General features: G+C 46.0%; 1 protein-coding gene and 2 long non-coding RNA genes across 23 annotated transcripts in view; 2 read left to right on the top strand and 1 right to left on the bottom strand.

Moving 5' to 3' along the window:
• Positions 1-21263, bottom strand: part of LOC105471461 (NBPF family member NBPF3-like) — a 49734-nt gene that overhangs the window by 2338 nt on the left and 26133 nt on the right. For 8 of the 9 annotated variants that reach the window (XM_071099774.1, XM_071099769.1, XM_071099771.1 and 5 more), the window contains 18 exons: positions 20924-21138; positions 19792-19864; positions 19120-19331; positions 17862-18071; positions 16004-16106; positions 14959-15173; positions 13868-13913; positions 13170-13381; positions 11918-12127; positions 10593-10695; positions 9543-9757; positions 8424-8496; positions 7750-7955; positions 6399-6450; positions 2740-2903; positions 1648-1699; positions 839-1011; positions 86-134 (listed from right to left, as the gene is read on the bottom strand). In XM_071099774.1, the coding sequence (XP_070955875.1) occupies positions 86-134; positions 839-1011; positions 1648-1699; positions 2740-2903; positions 6399-6450; positions 7750-7955; positions 8424-8496; positions 9543-9757; positions 10593-10695; positions 11918-12127; positions 13170-13381; positions 13868-13913; positions 14959-15173; positions 16004-16106; positions 17862-18071; positions 19120-19331; positions 19792-19864; positions 20924-21138 (2583 nt within the window). The remainder of the gene's footprint in view (positions 1-85; positions 135-838; positions 1012-1647; positions 1700-2739; positions 2904-6398; positions 6451-7749; positions 7956-8423; positions 8497-9542; positions 9758-10592; positions 10696-11917; positions 12128-13169; positions 13382-13867; positions 13914-14958; positions 15174-16003; positions 16107-17861; positions 18072-19119; positions 19332-19791; positions 19865-20923; positions 21139-21263) is intronic. The other variant, XM_071099775.1, reaches the window with a different exon arrangement.
• The window catches only part of LOC139364242 (uncharacterized), a 53552-nt gene that overhangs the window by 20976 nt on the left and 11313 nt on the right, over positions 1-21263 (top strand). The gene's annotated exons all lie outside the window — the stretch shown is intronic.
• LOC139364244 (uncharacterized) lies at positions 15173-18413 on the top strand. The gene is made up of 2 exons (XR_011625743.1): positions 15173-15677; positions 17968-18413. It is a non-coding gene; the product is annotated as an uncharacterized lncRNA (long non-coding RNA).

The raw sequence follows: 21263 nt of genomic DNA, 5'->3' as shown, positions 1-21263 counted from the left end.
TAATGTCGGCCCGCTCTGTTTTCCCCAAACCAGGAGTCTCCAGGTGTCAACACAGAATTCGCTGTTGTCAATTGCTCAGAGTTACCTGGGGCACGGTGGGCCTTGGTCTTCTTCCTCTTCTTCCTTTGTAATTCCTGCAATAAAATCAGACAGGGACAGGCAAAATAAGCCAATTCACCTACACCCATAACAGTCCACTGTCTAATCCCCACACAGGGACCACAGGCTCCTCAGCATGAGAACAGGATAATGTGAGACATACACTGCAGGAGGCCTCAAAGCTGGTCATGATAGAGATTCTGTGATTTACATCTCAGAACCAAGGGTCAAATGTCCCTATTCTGGTAGACAGTTATCCCAAAATCATTTATCCCAAGTTTGTGCAAACAGTTATGTCTTATTGTTCCCATCAATTCAAAGAAAATGCCCCAGATGATTTCTAGGAGGAAAACTGCTGTATTCAGCCCTGTCTCATCAAATTCCCAACTCGTTCATGGTCGCAAGACACTGAAATTAGAATAAAGGAGGAAATCTACAAACGTTGAGTCCGAATCATAGTTCTGTGAATTTTTTACATCTGCCTCGGTCCAATGTGCTGAGAGTGGGTTCAGGTTGCCACAGGCATGACTGGAGACTAGGAATACAGCCATGCTCACTGACCCATTTCATATCTGGGCTTCCAACTGAAACTACAGTTGCATTACAACCTATATGTGTCCATTGGTCCTGCCAGCAGCAATGACATCTCTCGGGTCAGGAAGGGTCACTTGGAACAGGAATATCACCCCTATCGGGAAGACCAGGTGGAGCCTTATCACCTTCATAGTAAGGAACTCACTGTCCATATCAAGAGCCAAGCCAAAGTGCTCTTCTTCCAACGAGCAGAAGGCATTTCTGTAGGGCTGGCATAAGTCAGGCAGTTCAAGATACCCGCAAGGAGTTGAATAAAATCTATCCAGTGAGTCCTGCAAGACTTCAGGCTCTTTCTCATCCAGCAGTTCCCTGTTGAGCCTGGAAAAGTAGGAAAAGTAAAGAATAAGCCAGGGGGAATCAGAAACCACACAGCCCCAGCTAGATTTCATAGGTAACATAAGGAAGTGTTTGGAAAGAAAAAGGACAGCTCTATTAATGAGGTAACAGATTATTGCCTTAATGTTGGCACAATCAGGGCCAGGTAGAAAAGGATGAAAGAGAAAGAAACACACACACACACACACACACTCACACACACACGAGACAGAGATAGACAGAGAGAGTAAGAGCTCAGTGAATCGGCCAGGTGACACACTGATGAGGCAGTCAAAGAACACTTTGTATTTGTGCCCTCAGGATGAACAGTGAACAGTGATCATGAAAACAGTGGGCTCAATAATTTTGCATAAAATGTGCTCAAGTTTCCCTGCAGTCACCATGAGAATACAGCTTTTGAGGCATGGTCAACCTTCAGTAGGTTAGTAAATGATAAGGGTGGGAAAAAATGGAAACCTAAATATTTACTGTAATGAAAACCAAAAGCAATATTAGTAGGCGTAATTCAGACTTGTCTGATAAGGCAAAGTCACTCTTTTCAGCATGTACTGTTATCCCTGCACTTGACGTCTCTAGGTGTCAACAGCAAATGAACTGTCCACAATTTCTCAGACTCACCTGGGACCTGTGGCCTCTTGGTCCTCCTTTTTCACTTCATCACACCAATGTCCTGCAAATAAATTCAGATGGGGCCTCTTACATGAAGCAGTTCTTCCTTGCACACAGAAACATTCCTCTGTCCAATCCTAACACAGGGACATCAGTCTTCTCAGTGTGGGAACAGAAGACTTTGAGAGAAACATAACCAGAGGCATGAGGTCAAGTCTTGAGAGAACTGACTTGGTTCCTTTCATGAGCCTTGGGCAAAATTCCCCTCTTTTGGAATGTTATCTTCCCAATGTGATCTGTCCTAGGTTTGTGTACACAAATGAGCAATGACTTTCCCAATAGATTCTAGGCAAATACTTCTAACACCTCGTAGGAGAGATGCTGCAATATTCAGGTTTCTCACATCAAATACCCAGGATTTGATAGTTTATGAGATTGTGGACACTGAGATTTCATGTAGGGGTGTAATATTCCAGCTCTTGTTACAACGAGACTTGGTTCTACACAGAAGCATCAGCTATTATGGCTTTTGTGGGTGAAAAGTCAGTCATTTATCTAGAAAACATACCAGCAAGACGATGGACAGATGAGCTAAAACAAGCCAACTGAGAAGACACAGAAAATGGGGATAAATTCAGTGAAACCTGGGTCACATCTCCGATTCAGAGGTAGACAAGGGTGACACTGGCCTCGGGCAGGTAAAGAACCGCACAGACATGCTTTGGGAACAAAACTCATGAGGAACTTTGTAGCTGGCAAGACACATTTAATTCACATGAACTGATCTGACAGATAACACCTGGGCATGTGCTGCATGGCTTGGTGTGAGTTTGCCACACCTGCGTTGAGTTCCATGTCCTGACAGTCAGTCTAGGGTGGCACTGGCATGGCCTGAGACTAGCAAGATATTAAAGCTCACTGAACCACGCCATGCCTGTACTTCAGACTCAACTCCAGAGTGATTGAAATCTACATTGATATATAGGTAAAACCCACAGTGATGGCAACTCTCAGCCCAACCAGGGACGGAAAGCCCCAAGATTACGGGGTCTACTTGGGACATGAACTGGAGCTTTATCACCTTCACAATGGAGTACTCACTGCCCACGTCAAGAGCCAAGTCGACTTGCTGTTCCTCTAATGAGTGAAAGGTGCTGCTGTAAGACTGGTATGAGGCAGACATGTCAGGAGGAATTGAGGGAGTCGAATAACCTTCATCCCAGGATTCCTGGAGAGCTTCCCCCTCTTCAGACTCCTGCAGATTCCTGATGACACAGGCAGGACAGGGATGACAGAAGATTTAACCGACAGAGATTAGACAGCAAAACCTCCCAGATGATCTGATGGGAGGCAGAATGGAGTGGTCACAGAAACCAAAGCCAGTTTTCCTTTGACAGAAATAAAAGTATCCTTCTAAATGCAGGGCAGAGGGTGAGTGCCCTGGGGAATGACCAAAAATGGGCTGCACGTGCTCAGTACACTTGCCACAGATGAGCCAATGTAGGGCACCCCGACTCTCCCTGTAAACTACCCTCATGACTTGCAGCACAGAGACTAACACAAGATTTCAACTACTTTGCATAAATTGCGTTGAATTTTCCATACAGCATTCAAGTGAACAGAGCTCTTGAGGCAGTGCAGACACAGATCTTGTGTGCTAAGGGCCCCATTTTCCCAATATTTTGATAGAATATGTTTATTTTTTCAGTTTCTTTTCTTGCACAAATACTGGAAAACATACGAACAAAAAATAAGCAGAAAGCATATGTACATTCTCTCCCTGGATTTAAACGCAGGGGACAGAACAGGCGACACCAAGAAATCCCTGTTTGAGGGTCTGGAGTGGACCTCCAGCAAACTCCACCAGACCTGCAGCTGAGGGACCTCACTGTTAACAAGAAAACTAACAAACAGAAAGGAATAGCATCCACTTCAACAAAAAGGACATCCACTCCAAAACCCCATCTCTAGGTCACCAGCATCAAAGACCAAAGGGAGATAAAACCACAAAGAGGTGGAGAAACCGGAGCAGAAAAGCTGAAAATTTTAAAAACCACAGCGCCCCTTCTCCTCCCAAGGATCAGAGATCCTCGCCAGCAACGGAACAAAAAAGGGCAGAGAATGACTTTGACGAGATGACTGAAGTAGGCTTCAGAAAGTTGGTAATAACACACTTCTCCGAGTTAAAGGAGGATGTGCGAAAACATCGCAAGGAAGCTACAAACCTTGAAAAAAGATTAGACGAATGGCTAACTACAATAAACAGTGTAGAGAAGACCTTAAATGACCTGATGGAGCTGAAAACCATGGCATGAGAACTACATGACACATGCACAAGCTTCAGTAGCTGAATCGATCAAGTGGAAGAAAGGATATCAGTGATTGAAGATCAAATTAACCAAATGAAGTGAGAAGAAAAGTTTAGAGAAAAAAGAGTAAAAAGAAACAAAGCTGCCAAGCAATATGGGACTATGTGAAAAGAACAAATCTACATTTGATCGGTGTACCTGAAAGTGATGGGGAGAATGGAACCAAGCTGGAAAACACTCTTCAGGATATTACCCGGGAGAACTTCCCCAACCTAGCAAGGCAGGCCAACATTCAAATTCAGGAAATACAGAGAACACCATAAAGATACTCCTCGAGAAGAGTAACCCCAAGACACATAATTGTCAGATTTACCAAGGTGGAAATGAAGGAAAAAATGGTAAGGGCAGCCAGAGAGAAAGGTCGGGTTACCCACAAAGGAGAGCCCATCAGATTAACAGCACATCTGTCTGCACAAACTCTACAAGCCAGAAGACAGTGGGGGCCAATATTTAACATTCTTAAAGAAAAGAATTTTCAACCCAGAATCTCATATCCACCCAACCTAAGCTTCGTAAGTGAAAGAGAAATCAAATCCTTCACACACAATCAAATGCTGAGAGATTTTGTCACCACCAGGCCTACCTTACAAGAGCTCCTGAAGGAAGCACTAAACACGGAAAGGAATAACCAGTACCAGCCACTGCAAAAACATGTCAAATTGTAAAGACCATCGATGCTAGGAAGAAACTGCATCAACTAACAGGCAAAATAACCAGCTAACATCTTAATGACAGGATCAAATTCACACATGACAATATTCACCTTCAATGTCAATGGGCTAAATGCCCCAATTAAAAGACACAGACTGGAAAATTGGATAAACAGTCAAGACCCATCAGTGTGCTGTGTTCAGGAGATGCATCTCACGTGCAGAGACACACATAGGCTCAAAATGAAGGGATGGAGGAACACCTACCAAGCAAATGGAAAGCAAAAAAAGCAGGGGTTGCAATCCTAGTCTCTGACAAAACAGACTTTAAACCATCAAAGATCCAAAGAGACAAAGAAGACCATTATATAATGGTAAAGGGATCGATTCGACAAGAAGAGCTAACTATCCTAAAGATATATGCACCCAATACAGGAGCACCTACATTCATAAAGCAACTCCTGAGAGACCTAAAAAGACACTTAGACTCCCAGACAACAATAATGGGACACTTTAACACCCCACTGTCAATATTACACACATCAATGAGACAGAATGCTAACAAGGATATCCAGAACGCAAACTCAGCTCTGCACCAAGCAGACCTAACAGACATCTACAGAACTCTCCACCCAAAATCAACGGAACATACATTCTTCTCAGCATCGCATCACACTTATTCCAAAATTGACCACATAGTTGGAAGTCAAGCACTCCTCAGCAAATGTAAAACAACAGAAATCACAACAAACTGTCTCTCAGAACACAGTGCAATCAAATTAGAGCTCAGGATTAAGAAACCCACTCAAAACTGAACAACTGCATGGAAACTGAACAACCTGCTCCTGAATGACTACTGGGTAAATAATGAAAGGAAGGTAGAAATAAAGATGTTCTTTGAAACCATTGAGAACAACGACACAACATACCAGAATCTCTGGCACACATTTAAAGCAGTATGGAGAGGGAAATTTCTAGCACTAAATGCCCACAAGAGAAAGGAAAGATCTAAAATCAACACCTTAAAATCACAATTAAAACAACTAGAGAAGCAAGAGCAAACAAATTCAAAAGCTAGCAAAGGCAAGAAATAACTAAGATCAGAGCAGAACTGAAAGAGACAGAGACACAACAAATCCTTCAAAAAAATCAATGGGCCAGGCATGGTGGCTCAAGCCTGTAATCCCAGCACTTTGGGAGGCCGAGACGGGCAGATCATGAGGTCAGGAGATCGAGACCATCCTGGCTAACACGGTGAAACTCGGTCTCTACTAAAAAATATAAAGAACTAGCTGGGAGAGGTGGCGGGTGCCTGTAGTTCCAGCTACTCAGGAAGCTGAGGCAGGAGAATGGTGTAAACCCAGGAGGCAGAGCTTTCAGTGAGCTGAGATCCAGCCACTGCACTCCAGCCTGGGTGACAGAGCGAGACTCCGTCTCAAAAAAAAAAAAAAAAAAAAAAAAAACTCAGTGAATCCAGGAGCTGGTTTTTTGAAAAGATGAACAAGATATCCCTCTTTGGCTAGTTCACCTGGCTCAACTGATTGCAAGTACTTATCTTCAGAGGACTATGAAATTAAAACCAATACAAGTGCCACAAATAATGCACAACATTGTTAATAATGACAATTTGTAGCTGAGTGAATGAAAGAAATCGTTCTATTCATCGCTTCCTCATTTTCCCAAAATCTACAATCTCCAGGTGTCACTACTGAATTCACAGCTCACAATTCCACAGCATTACCTGGGAGACACTGGCCCTTTTTCTTCCTCTTCTTCATGATCACTTTCATTTTCTGTAAATACATTCAGAGAAGCAGGTCACATTAAGCAATTCACACTTCACATATGACCAAATCACTGTCCAGTCATAGCACAAGGACCCAACTATTCTCAGGGCAAGAACATGGATTCTGACATGAATATTCTAGGGTGGTCTAGATTAAGTCTGGTGAGAAGGAGATGACCCTGCTTTCCAGTCCCACAGGCCAAAATTTCCCTCTGTGGGTAGACTATAATGCCATATTCCCTGCCTGCGTCTATGCAAAGAAAATAAAATTTTCCCCCCAAAATCTCCAAAAATTAGTCGAACAATTTTCTAGGAGTGTTGCTGCAATACTGACTTATATCATCAGGTACCATGGACATTAAATGTTCAGGGGCATCTGTACATGAAACTCAACTGATAGACGCATTCTAACAACTCTTGCTTTAAAAAGAATCTGGGATTCGGGAGGCCAAGGCAGGTGAATCATTTGAGGTCATGAGTTCAAGATGAACCTGGCCAATATGGGGAAACCCCATCTCTACGAAAAATACAAAAATTAGCCAGATGTGGTTGTGTGTACCTGTGGTACCAGCTACTCAAGATGCTGAGGCAGGAGAATCACTTCAATCTGGGAGGCGGAGGTTGCATCAAGCCAAGATGGTGCCACTGCACTCCACCGTGGTTGAGCAAGACTCCATCGCCAAAAAAATCCCACCACCGCCACCAACAACAACAATCTATGATGCGACAAAGAAACATCGGATCAGCTATTGCATTGATGGGGTGGAGAACCAGGGTCCAGCCTTGCTTTATGGAACTGTATCAGCAAACTAAACAAGAAAAGTTTCCGTCCACATTTCAATGGGACTGTGCAGCTAACCAAGCTGACTTAAAAGAGATCAAGATTAAAGCTGAGAGTAGTGAAGCCTGGGGAGCAATATATCCAAATACAAAGGCAAGGCTGCTAGTCTCCTTCAAAAGGCATAGAAACTCCATGGACATTGTTCAGGGACACATGACTTAATCACAGGTGACAAGAGATACTGATTCGAAGCTAGGAAGCCTCCCAGTTACCTCCCATGCACCTCCTGCACTCAGGTGACTATGAGGTTGTCACACTTGCCTGGGGTCCAGTAACTTCACACTGGGGACCGGGAGACAAAGGCATGACATGAGCTGAGAAGGACAGAAAACCTCCCTGATATCTGGGTTTAGAATCCCATCGCAGATTTTTATGTAAACCAATTTGTGTGGATAGAGTCTGTCTTCGGGGTTATACTTCCTCAGCACAGAAAGAGGAATGAGACACAAGGAAAATAGAGGCTACCTGGGATAATGGATACAGCATCCTCCCATTCATCATGAGAGGATGAGTCAATGAGACATGAGTTGACTTGGTCTTCCTCAAATGTGATTTTGGTGTTGCTGTGAGGCTGGTTGGACTCACAAGGACCGTGGCTATTTGAACAAGCGATGGAATATTCCTGCAGTGAGTCCTCAGGTTCTTCCTTCTCTTCAGCCTTCTGCACCTCCCTGATGAGCCAGGTGGGAGAGATATGTCAGAAGATTAAACACAGAGGGATCGGGCCCCAGGGAGCCCTAGCTGGTTTTCACAGAAGGCATTAAGACAGTGGTCACAGAAAGCAAACAGGAGGTTCCCTGTAGGAGGGAACAGGCAATCCTCTTCTCTCTGCAACAGAGCATGGCGGCCATGGGAGACAGAGAGGAAGAGACCAACCGGTGTTCTTTTCACTGGAGAGGTAGGAGCTGAGAAAGATGAAGACTCAGCTATCCCTGTTCGGTACAGATATGACACTCACCACACACAGAGAAACACAACAGCTGCCACACCCTGTGTCTAAGCTGGGTTGAATTTCATTCACATACTGTGGCCAAAGGAATGCAGGCTTGTGGCCCATCCTAGATGCCAGACAGGGTGTGCCTCATAGATCTTTTTCCTATGTTAAAACCCATTACTTGCTCCTGATTTTTTAGTGTTACCTGGGGGCACGTGATTCCTGTACTTTCTCAGTTTCCTCAACGTTCACATCTTCATCCTCATCTTCACCGTTTTCTGTAAATACAGAAGTGTCCATTCAGATATTTCCCACTTCACATTCTGCAGGCACAGTCAGTCCAATGTGCACACAGACATGGACATCTAGGCATGGGTCACCGTTCAATTGAAAGCTCTCATGTTTTATCTTTAACAAAATGCCCTGGCATGCTTTCCTGATCCATCAGGCAATGCATTTCTGATCTGGAGGGCCACCATCAAGATGTGGCCAAATATTGAAAAGACCCTTTGCTCCCCATATCACTGGGGACGTGTGCAGCCTCCCTCGGGACTTTGGCAGCTGTCTCCATCATCCCACCAGAAATCTGATTCCCAGGCACAGGCTTGGCGCCCTGTCACACTTCACATTTCAAACCTAATTCTTTCTCTTAGGAGAGGACAAACTGGCCCCACAGTCGTCTATGCATCAGGAGACTTCACAGGCCTTCCATGTGGCTTCTGCTGTGTTATTCAGGGACATGCTGTCCATGGGGAGTGCTCCAGTCTGAAGCACCTCCTACCACCAAATGCCCCCATATCAAGTGCCTTCTCCAACACCACATGCCGAGGGGCTTTATCTCATTTTCAAAAGCAGTCCTAACTGTTCCCACATTTAGATACTTCACAGCCTTGCAAGAGACAATATGCCTGCCTTTTCTGATGGAGAGAGAGAAACTCAAGAAAGATAAATCACTCACTCACCGACAGTTACTAAGAACATTGCCAAAGAGACAGCCTGGAAACCTTCATTCTAAGTCCACAGCTCTTTTCACTCTTAACAAAAACCCTCCTGTCACAGCCTCCTTCCTCTCCTCTACAACTAGAAAAATGTTGCCTCTGGCTCCAAAGACCATCTCCACCAAGGAAGGAGGGACATTTGCAATACTGTGACCTCCAACTCCATGGGTTTCCCATCTCTGATCTCACCCAGGAAGTCCTGGAAGGGCCACATATGTTTAGTGGAAAAAAACACCACCGATACAACTGTCATTGTGAAATTATGGAGGTCGGGGGTCTCTCCTAAGTCTGGGGTTTTCGGTCATCAGATCCTATAAAAACCTTACCTGGGGTGAGCTTTTGGACGAGGTGCTGTGCCAGCCTACAGCCTTCGGCCAGCTGTTCTTGGAGGTCCCGCCCCTGGGAGGTGGCCGGCTCATCCGGAGTGAGGAGGGCCTGGAGATGCTGATTCAATGCGCGGGAGGCATTTCTCCCTTCCTGCAACTTCTCCCTTAACTGGCTCAGCTCTCGTTCCTGAGACTGAACCAGGACTTTATATTGCCTAAGGTGAGATAGTAGAGAAAATTGAACAGTGGAAAGGGGTGAGTGATCAGATCGAATATTGCGACAGAGATTTCTGAGACAATGTTCTCAAGGAGAACTCCAAGGAGAAGGTCAGCACATGTTTAAAGAAATGTCTGTGGCCAAGAGTAAGAATGAAAAATGGTTTACAGGCTTCCTCTATACCAGAGAGGGCTCCTGTAAGATCCTCGACGATGTTCCATTCATCTTTCCCTTCTGTAAACAAAAGTAGGTGTCTTCCTTATTCAGTTTCAAAAAGACATTCATTCTTTCAGTTCCTCACTCTGGCCATGGACATTTCCATGTGAAAATACACATAGTGCATCTTGCAGTCACTAGATGCAAAGCCATGGACAGAAATGAGGCCACGTGCAGACGGGGCCAGTTGAAAAGATGAAAGAAGGAAAGAATGACAGGCTCCAGAAGGCAACACTGATTGACCGAAAGGATGAGAAGCCGCAGTCAGTCAGGAGGTGATTCTGACTAAGGGTAAGTGGGGTGGTGATGGCGCACCATTTTCAGTACACTCAATGCTGCTGGGTGGTTCCCACTCCTTCAGTTAATTTTGTGTTATGCAAATCTCACCTCAACAATTACTTCTTTCAAAAAGAGAAATCAAGGCTCTGAGAAACAACTGCAACCCATAACTTATTATTATCCTTGTTCTCTGTTTCATAAATCTTTGTGTGTTGTGAGCCTGCCATGGCAATTCCTGCCCTTCCCCAGACCCAGCTTAGCTCTTACTTCACCCAGACGAGTGGCTGTACTTCAGAGATTTACACACCTGCCCACCTGCCTGCATAGGGCCCCCTCACCTGAGCTCCTCCGCTTGCCCGAGCTGCTCTGCAAGCTTCTCCTCCTTCAACTGAAGCTCATCCCGCAGCATAGATTTTAGGAGGTCTATGCACTCTTCATAGTCTGAGAAAAGACAGACACACCGGCCTCAGTGAAAAGCTGGACACACAGCGGTGGTCACTGCCTACAGGGCAGGAGCCAGGTCCATCTGAAGGATATAACTGTCCCCAGTACCAGGCTCTAGGCAGGGATTTCCACCACTTTACTCTTGAGTTTCCCGACTTTCTGGCATCTCAACCTCCAAACTTTAGAGACGAAGAAAGAGAAACTGAGGGACAGATAGGACAAGCTACTTGGATGGAGCCCAGGTGACAGGCCCAGGGTTCCTGCTCTGCACACTGCACTGCTACTTCCACACATTCTTGGGTGCGATCTTTCTTCCTCTATAGGAACAAAAGCCTCTTCCCCAGGAAGTAGGACTTCCCTCACACCAGGGTACTCTCTGCCTTTTGTTTATTCTTTAAGGAGTCCTCTCCTGTCGCCCAGGCTGGAGTGCAATGGCATGATCTTGGCTCACTGCAACCTCTGCCTCCTGGGTTCAAAGGATTCTCCTGCCTCAGCCTCCCGAGTAGCTGGGATTACAAGTGCCCACCACCACGCCCAGCTAATTTTTGTAATTTTAGTAGCGATGGGGTTTCTCCATGTTGCCCAGGCTGGTCTCAAACTCCTGACCTCGTGATCCAGCTGCCTCAGCCTCCCAAAGTGCTGGGATTACAGGACTGAGCCACCTTGCACGGCTCCTACACCCTGCTCTTGATGCTGTCGGTTATAGATACCACAGGTTCTATTAGGAGCAGACTCCTCTTGAGGCCCCACATAGCGGGTACTGTGTACTAACACCAAATTTCCCTCAGGGTCCCTAGAACAGAGATTTGCCTATTGGGCCTCAACAGAAGCTTGAACTGAATAAAAGTTCACTAGTCCCAGACATTTAGAACAACAGACTAGATGTCATTTGTCTGCCGGATCTTATATGGTACAGAGGGGATTCTTGAAAACATGATTTAGCCTCTTGGAGAAAACAGGTCATTCTGTGCCTCTGTCTGAAACCATAACTGAGATTTTAACTCTAGGCCCATCCCCACCTGACTGCAAACATGGAAAGTTTTGAAATACTTTGGTACCTCTCTCTTCCAGCTTTAACAAAAGGTGAAAATACCCATTTCTATTTTCCTACAAGTATGGGAAGTATTACATTACTTCTGATGGAGAGAGAATTGCGTTTCTCAGAGAGAAGACAGGACATCATTCATCACTTTTGTGATGGTGAGCTTAGGGAACTTACTGTAAGTGTTCTGCCCCTTGGCCAGAAAGTAGGCCACTTGAGTTACAAGATATTTCTCCTTGGTGTTTATGAACTGACGTTTGTTCTCTGCCTGCTGGGGGTGCAGTTTCTCGTTGATTTCTAGAGTATTCATCTCTGACTTCTCAGTGGACCAAGGGCCCGCAGATACCACCATGCTGATGTTTGTGGTAGAAGAGGTGGAGCCAGGGCCTGGGGAGAAAAAATCCAAACACATGATGGGTTAATAACTGGTGAAATCAAATAGGTTAAATTAGGACTGAGGGATGTCACTGACAGCCTTGTCCACTGCTTTGAAGATCCTGTTTCCCTGGTTTCACTCTTCTCATCTCCACTCTTGATCTCCTTTAAGTCAACGTGTCTGAGCTACGCAGTCACCTTGAAACCAGGACACAAACACTTCCACTTTTTTCTTGCTTAGAAGTTTCTATAAAGCAAGGGTGGACTCTGAGCTTTTTACCCCATGAGTGGCCAATGTTTCTGTGTAGCTCAAGAGATTGTTTTTTGTTTCGTTAATTTTTTTGTTTGATTGGTTGGTTGGTTTTGGTTTTTTATGTTTTGTTTGAGAGGGAGTCTCACTGTGTCGCCCAGGCTGGTGGCACGATCTCAGCTCACTGCAACCTCTGCCTCCTGGGTTCAAGTGATTCTCATGCGTCAGCCTCCCAAGTAGCTGGGATTACAGGCACCAACCACCATGCCAGCTATTTTTTGTATTTTAGTAGAGATGCAATTTCGCCATGTTGGCCAGGCTGCTTTTGAACTCCTGACCTCAGGTGACCCGCCCACCTTGTCCTCCCAAAGTGCTGGGATTACAGATGTGAGCCCAGCGACCCTGGCCAGAGACTTCTTATTAACAGCTAAGACAAGCCAATGAAAAGGAGAGAGTCTAGCCTGAGAAAAGTGAATGAGTGTGGGAGGATCATCTGAGCCAATCCTCGCACCTAAGCCTCCTGAGAAGATAGGACTCTAAGGGCAAAGGAACATGTCTGGCTAATGTTTTGTATTCATTGTAAAGATGGGTTTCACCATATTCTCCAGCCTGCTCTTCAACTCCTGAATTCAAATGATCCTCCCACTTGGGCCTCCCAAAGTGCTGGGAATATATGTGTGAGTCACCACACCTAGCTCCATCCTAGTTGCTGAGTAAACCAATATGTATGTATATAGCCTGTCCTCACAATGGATCTTCCGTAGTCTAGACAGAGGTATGAGACACAAGGAAAATAGAGGCTACCTGCGACAAGGTTTAGAGCATCCTGCCGTACATCAGGAGACGATTCACGGTCTATAAGCAGAGTCAAGTCCATTTGGTCTTCCTTAAATGTGACCTTGGAGTTCTTGTGAGGCTGATTGGACTCAGACGGGCCATAGCTATTTGAACAAGTGATGGCACATTCCTCCACTGAGTCCTCAGGGACTTCCTTTTCTTCTGCCTTCCGCACCTCCCTGATGAGGTGAGATAGAGATGCCAGAAGATTAAACACAGAGGGATTGGACCCCACGGAGACCTAGCAGGTTTTGACGGGAGGCATTGACAGTGGTCACAGAAAGCAAACAGGAGGTTCCCTTTAGGAGGGAACAGGCAATCCTCTTCTCTCTGCAACAGAGCATGGCGGCCATGGGAGACAGAGAGGAAGAGACCAACCGGTGTTCTTTTCACTGGAGAGGTAGGAGCTGAGAAAGATGAAGACTCAGCTATCCCTGTTCGGTACAGATATGACACTCACCACACACAGAGAAACACAACAGCTGCCACACCCTGTGTCTAAGCTGGGTTGAATTTCTCATACTGTGGCCAAAGGAATGCAGGCTTGTGGCCCATTGTAGATGCCAGAGACATGGTGTGCCTCCTAGACCTTTTTCATATATTAAAACCCATTACTTGCACCTGATTATTCAGTGTTACCTGGGGCACATGATTCCTGTACTTACTCAGTGTCATCAACTTTAACATCTTCATCCTCACCTTCATCATTTTCTGTAAATACAGAAGTGTTCGTTCAGATATTTCCCACTTCACACTCTGCAGGCACAGTCAGTCCAACGTGCACAGAGACATGGACATCTAGGCATGGGTCACCGTTAAACTGAAAGCTCTCATGTTTTATCTTTAACAAAATGCCCTGGCATGCTTTCCTGATCCATCAGGCAATGCATTTCTGATCTGGAGGGCCACCATCAAGATGTCACCAAATATTGAAAAGACCCTTTGCTCCGCATATCACTGGGGACTTGTGCAGCCTCTCTCTGGACTTTGGCAGCTGTCTCCCGCATCCCCCCACAGATCTGATTCCCAGGCACAGACTTGGTGTTGTGTCACAGTTCGCATTTGGAACCTAATTCTTTCTCTTAGGAGCGGACAAACTTGCCCGACAGTCCTCTATGCCTCAGGAGGCTTCACAGGCCCTCCATGTGGCTTCTGCTGTGTTATTCAGGGACATTCTCTCCATGGGGAGTGCTCCAGTCTGAAGCACTTCCTACAACCAAATACCCCCACGTCAAGTGCCTTTTCCAACACCACATGGCGAGGGGCTTTATCTCATTTTCAAAAGCAGTTGTAAGTGTTCCCACATTTAGATGCTTCAGACCCTTGCAAGAGACAATTTTCCTGCCTTTTCCGATGGACACAGAGAAACTCAAGAAGGATAAATTACTCACTCACCGACAGTTACTAAGAACATTGCCAAGGAGACAGCCTGGGAACCTGCATTCTAAGTCCACAGCTCTTTTCACTCTAACAAGAACCCTCCTGTGACAGCCTCCTTCCTCTCCTTTACACCTAGAGAGATGCTGCCTCTTGCTCCAAAGACCATCTCCACCAAGGAAGGAGGGACATCTGCAATACTGTGACCTCCAAACCCATGGGTTTCCCATCTCTGATCTCACCCAGGAAGTCCTGGAAGGGCCACATATGTTTAGTGGGAAAAAACATCACCGATACAACTGTCATTGTGAAAGTATGGAGGTCGGGAGTCTCTCATAAGCCTGGCGTTTTGGGTCTCCAGGTCCTATGGAAACCTTACCTGTGGTGAGCTTTCGGACGAGGTGCTGTGCCAGCCTACAGCCTTCGGCCAGCTGTTCTCGGAGGTCCCGCCCCTGGGAGTTGGCCGGCTCATCTGGAGTGAGGAGGGTCTGGAGATGCTGATTCAATGCGTGGGAGGCATTTCTCCCTTCCCACAACTTCTCCCTTAACTGGCTCAGCTCTCGTTCCTGAGACTGAACCAGGACTTTATATTGCCTAAGGTGAGATAGTAGAGAAAATTGAACAGTGGAAAGGGGTGAGTGATCAGTTCAAATATTGCGACAGAGATTTCTAAGACAATTTCCTCAAGGAGACCTCCAAGGAGAAGGTCAGCACACGTTTAAAGAAATGTCTGTGGCCAAGAGAAAGAAGGAAAAATGGTTTACAGGCTTCCTTTATTTCAGAGAGGGCTCCTGTAACATCCTCGACGACGTTCCATTCATCTTTCCCTTCTCTAAACAAAATTAGGTGTCTTCCTTATTCAGTTTCAAAAAGACATCCTTTCAGCTCCTCACTCTGGCCATGGACATTTCCATGTGAAAATACACATAGTCTATCTGGCAGTGACTACATACAAAACCATATACAGAAATGCGGCCAAGTGCAGATGGGGCCAATTGAAAAGATTGAAAGAGAAAAGAATGACAGACTCCAGAAGGCAACATTGATTGGGTCAAAGATGAGATGCCGCAGTCAGTCAGGAGGTGATTCCGACTATGGGTAACTGGGGTGGTGATGGCACACCATTTTGAATACACTGAATGCTGCTGGGTGGTTCCCACTCCTTTGGTCAATCATGTGTTATGCAAATTTCACCTCAACAATTACTTCTTTCAAAAAGAGAAAACGGGGCTCTGAGAAACAACTGCAACCCATAACTTATTACTGTCCTTGTTCTCTGTTTCACAAACCTCTGTGTATTGTGAGCATGCCATAGCAATTCCTGCCCTTCCCCTGGCCCAGCTTGGCTCTTACTTCTACCCTCCGAGCTGCTATATGTCCGAGATTTACACACCTGCCCACCTGCCTGCATAGGGTCCCCTCACCTGAGCTCTTCAGCTTGCCCGAGCTGCTCTGCAAGCTTCTCCTCCTTCAACTGAAGCTCATCCCGCAGCATAGATTTTAGGAGGTCTTTGCACTCTTCATAGTCTGAGAAAAGACAGACACACTGGCCTCAGTGAAAGACTGGACATGCTGCTGAGGTCACTGCCTACAGGGCAGGAGCCAGGTCCATCCCAAGGACATAACTGTCCCCAATAACAGGCTCCAGACAGGGATCTTCACCTCTTTACTCTTCAGTCTCCCGACTTTCTGGCATCTCATCCTCCAAAACTTAGAGACAAACAAACCGAAACTCAAGGGCACATCAAGGAAGTTGACAAGATGATTCAACCACAATGAAGTGGAGTCAGAATTCACAGCCCCTGAGGTCTGACTCTGAATGCGGGGCCACTTTCCCAAGCCTTGCAGCCTCTCCTCCAAAACACTGCACTGGGGCATGAAATAGAGATTTCTTGGACAATTGGGAAGGCACCTAGGACTATGGGACTGATGGTTTCCCTTTTAATGGGAATTTCAAGGACAACTATGTCAAAGATCTTAAAAATCTTTGATTTTTAAATCATAACTGCAGATATGATTTTAAGAATCATAACGGAAACATAAAGTATGAGACATAAGACCACAAGACTATGAAGGAAACATACCCAAATACTAACAAAGTTTGTGTTAATTTGGAAACAGTAGAATGAGGAACTAATAGATAGTGTTTACTCTATGCCCATAAATGTTCTAGGAGATTGATAAGAAATAGCTCATGTAACTCACTGCAGCAATTTACAGAGGTAGGTATTACTGTAGCACCCTATGAATAGATGAGGAAACTGAGGGACACACAGGACAAGCAACTTGGATGGAGCCCAGGAGACAGGCCCAGGGTTCCTGCTCTGCACACTGCACTGCTACTTCCACACATTCTTGGGTACATCTTTCTTCCTCTTTAGGAACAAAAGCCTGTGCCCCAAGAAACAGGACTTCCCTCCCACCAGGCTACTCTCTGCCTTTTTTGTTTGTTTCTTTTTTGATGAGTCTTGCCCTGTCGCCCAGGCTGAACTACAATGGCATGACCTTGGCTCACTGCAACCTCTGTCTCCTGGGTTCAAAGGATTCTCTGGACTCAGCCTCCCGGGTAGCTGGGATTACAGGCGCCCGCCACCACACCCAGCTAATTTTTGTAATTTTAGTAGAGATGGGGTCTCTCCACATTACCCAGGGTGGAATCAAACTCCTGACCTCGTGATCCAGCTGCCTCAGCCTCCCAAAGTGCTGGGATTACAGGACTGAGCCACCTTGCACGGCCCCTACTCCCTGCTCTTGATGCTGTCGGTTATAGATACCACAGGTTCTATTAGGAGCAGACTCCTCTTGACGCCCCTCACAGCGGATACTGTGTACTATCACCAAATTTCCCTCAGGGTCCCTAGAACAGAGCTTGGCCTATTGGGCCTCAACAGAAGCTTGAACTGAATAAAATTCACTAGCCCAAGACATTTAGAACAACAGACTAGATGTTATTTGTCTGCCGGATCTTATATGGTACAGAGAGGATTCTTGAAAACATGATTTAGCCTCTTGGAGAAAACAGGTCATTCTGTGCCTGTGTCTGAAACCATCACTGAGACTTTACCTCTAGGCCCATCCCCACCTGACTGCAAACATGGAAAGTTACGAAACACTTTGGTACTTCTGCCTTCCAACTTTAACAAAATGTGAAAATACCCATTTCTATTTTCCTAGAAGTAAGGGAAGGATTAAATTATTTTTGATGGAGAGAGAATTCCGTTTCTCAGAGAGAAGACAGGACATCATTCATCACTTTTGTGATGGTGAGCCTATAGAACTTACTATAACTGTTCTGCTGTTTGGCCAGGAAGTAGGCCACTTGAGTTACAAGAAATTTCTCTCTAGTGTTTCTAAACTGTTCTTTCTTTTCTCCCAACTGCGGGCGCAGTTTCTCGTTGATTTCTGGAGTGTTCATCTCTGACTTCTCACTTGGCCAAGGACCAGCAGATACCACCAAGCTGATGTTTGCGGCAGAAGAGGTGGAGCCAGGGACTGGGGAGAAAAAATCCAAACACATGATGGGTTAATAACTGGTGAAATCAAATAGGTTGAATCAGGACTGAGGGATGTCACTGACAGCCTCGTCCACTGATTTGGAGATGCTGTTTCCCTGGTTTCACTCTTCTCATCTCCACTCTTGATCTCCTTTAAGTCAACGTGTCTGACCTATGCAGTCACCTTGAAATCAGGACACAAACACTTCCACCCTTTTCTTGCTTAGAAGTTTCCATAAAGCAAGGCTGGGCTCTGAGCTTTTTACCCCATGAGAGGCCAATGTTTCTGTGTAGCTCAAGAGATTGTTTTTTGTTTCATTAAATTTTCGTTTGACTGGTTGGTTGGTTTTGGTTTTTTATGTTTTGTTTGAGAGGGAGTTTCACTCTGTAGCCCAGGCTGGAGTGCAGTGGCACGATCTCAGCTCACTGCAACCTCTACCTCCTGTGTTCAAGTGATTTTCGTGGCTCAGCTTCCCAAGTAGCTGGGATTACAGGCACAAACCACCATGCCAGCTATTTTTTGTATTTTTAGTAGAGATGCAATTTTGCTATGTTGGCCAGGCTGCTTTCGAACTCCTGACCTCAGGTGATCTGCCCACCTCACCCTCCCAAATTTCTGGGATTACAGATGTGAGCCCAGCGACCCTGGCCAGAGACTTCTTATTAACAGCTAAGACAAGCCAGTGAAAACGAGAGAGAGTCTAGCCTGAGAAAAGTGAATGAGTGGGACGATCATCTGAGCCAATCCTTGCACCTAAGCCTCCTGAGCAGTCGGGACTATAGGGGCAAAGGAACATGCCTGGCTAATGTTTTGTATTCTTTGTAAAGATGGGTTTCACCATACTGTCCAGCCTGCTCTTCAACTCCTGAATTCAAATGATCCCCCCACTGGGCCTCCCAAAGTGCTGCGAATATATATGTCAGTCACCGCAGCTAGCTTCATCATAGTTTCTGAGTAAACCAATATGTACCTATACAGCCTGTACTCAGAATGGATCTTCTGTAGCCTAGACAGAGGTATGAGACACAAGGAAAATACAGGCTACCTGCGACAAGGTTTAGCGCATCCTGCCGTCCATCAGGAGATGATTCATGGTCTATAAGCAGAGTCGAGTCTAGTTGGTCTTCCTCAAATGTGATTTTGGAGTTCTTGTGAGGCTGGTTGGACTCAGAAGGGCCATAGCTATTTGAACAAGTGACGGCACATTCCTCCACTGAGTCCTCAGGGATCTCCTTTTCTTCAGCCTTCTGCACCTCCCTGATGAGATGAGATAGAGATGCCAGAAGATTAAACACAGAGGGATTGGACGCCAGGGAGTCCTAGCCGGTTTTGACAGGAGGGATTAGGAGAGTGGTCACAGAAAGCAAACAAGAGGCTCCCTTTAAGAGGGAACAGGCAATCCTCTTCTCTCTGCAACACAGCATGGCAGCCACGGGAGACAGAGAGGAAGAGGGCAACTGGTGTTCATTGCACTGGACAGATAGGAGCTGAGAAAGAAGAAGACTCAGCTATCCCTGTACAGTACAGACATCACACTCGCCACACACAGAGAAACACAACAGCTGCCACACCCTGTGTCTAAGTTGGGTTGAATTTCACATACTGTGGCCAAGGGAATGCAGGCTTTTGGCCCATCATAGATGCCAGAGAGGGTGTGCCTCTTAGACCTTTTTCATATGTCAAAATCCATTACTTGCTCCTGATTATTCAGGGTTACCTGGGGGCACATGACTCCTGTACTTTCTCAGCCTCCTCAACTTTAACATCTTCATCGTTATCTTCATCATTTTCTGTAAATACAGAAGTGTTCGTTCAGATATTTCCCACTTCACACTCTAGAAGCACAGTCAGCCCAATGTGCACAGAGACATGAACATCTAGGCAAGGGTCACCATTCAACTGAAAGCCCTCATGTTTTACTTTAACAAAATGCCCTGGCATGGTTTCCTGTTCCATCAGGCAATGCATTTCTGCTCTGGAGGGCCACCATCAAGATGTGGCCAAATATTGAAAAGACCCTTTGTTGCCTATATCACTGGGGACTTGCGCAGCCCCTCTCGGGACTTTGGCAGCTGTCTCCATCATCCCACCACAAATCTGATTCCCAGGCACAGGCTAGGTGTCCTGTCACAGTTCACATTTCGAACGTAATTCTTTCTCTTAGGAGAGGACAAACTGGCCCCACAGTCCTCTATGTATCAGGAGACTTCACAGGCCCTCCATGTGGCTTCTCCTGTGTTATTCAGGGACATGCTCTCCATGGGGAGTGCTCCAGTCTGAAGCACCTCCTACCACCAAATGCCCCCACATCAAGTGCCTTCCCCAACACCACACGGCGAGGGGCTTTATCTCATTTTTAAAAACAGTCATAAGTATTCCCACATTTGGATGCTTCAGAACCTTGCAAGAGACAATGTGCCTGCCTTTGCAGATGGAGAGAGAGAATCTCACGAGGGAAAAATCACTCACTCACTGACACTTACTAAGAATATTGCCAAAGAGACAGCCTGGGAACCTTCATTCTTAGTCCAGAGCTCTTTTCACTCTAACAAGCACCCTCCTGTCACAGCCTCCTTCCTCTCCTTTACAACTAGAGACATGTTGCCTCTGGCTCCAAAGACCATCTTCCATCGTGGAAGGAGGGACATTCCCAATACTGTGACCTCCAACCCCATGGGTTGCAGGGTTTCCCATCTCTGATCTCACCCAGGAAGTCCTGGTCATGTCATGGCCACATATGTTTAGTGGAAAAAAACACCACCGATACAACTGTCATCGTGAAAGTACGAACGTCTGGAGTCTCTCATAAGCCTGGGGTTCTGGGTCAACAGATCCTATGGAAACCTTACCTGGGGTGAGCTTTCGGACGAGGTGCTGTGCCAGCCTACAGCCCTCGGCCAGCTGTTCTCGGAGGTCCCTCCCCTGGGAGTTGGCCGGCTCATCCGGAGTGAGGAGGGCCTGGAGATGCTGATTCAATGCGCGGGAGGCATTTCTCCCTTCCTGCAACTTCTCCCTTAACTGGCTCAGCTCTCGTTCCTGAGACTGAACCAGGACTTTATATTGCCTAAGGTGAGATAGTAGAGAAAATTGAACAGTGGAAAGGGGTGAGTGATCAGATCGAATATTGCGACAGAGATTTCTGAGACAATGTCCTCAAGGAGACCTCCAAGGAGAAGGTCAGCACATATT

The sequence above is a fragment of the Macaca nemestrina genome, chromosome 1, assembly GCF_043159975.1.
Source record: "Macaca nemestrina isolate mMacNem1 chromosome 1, mMacNem.hap1, whole genome shotgun sequence".
Lineage (NCBI taxonomy): Eukaryota > Metazoa > Chordata > Mammalia > Primates > Cercopithecidae > Macaca > Macaca nemestrina.
The sequence above is the reverse complement of the archived record's forward strand: the minus strand, read 5'-3'. Positions and strand labels throughout refer to the sequence as shown.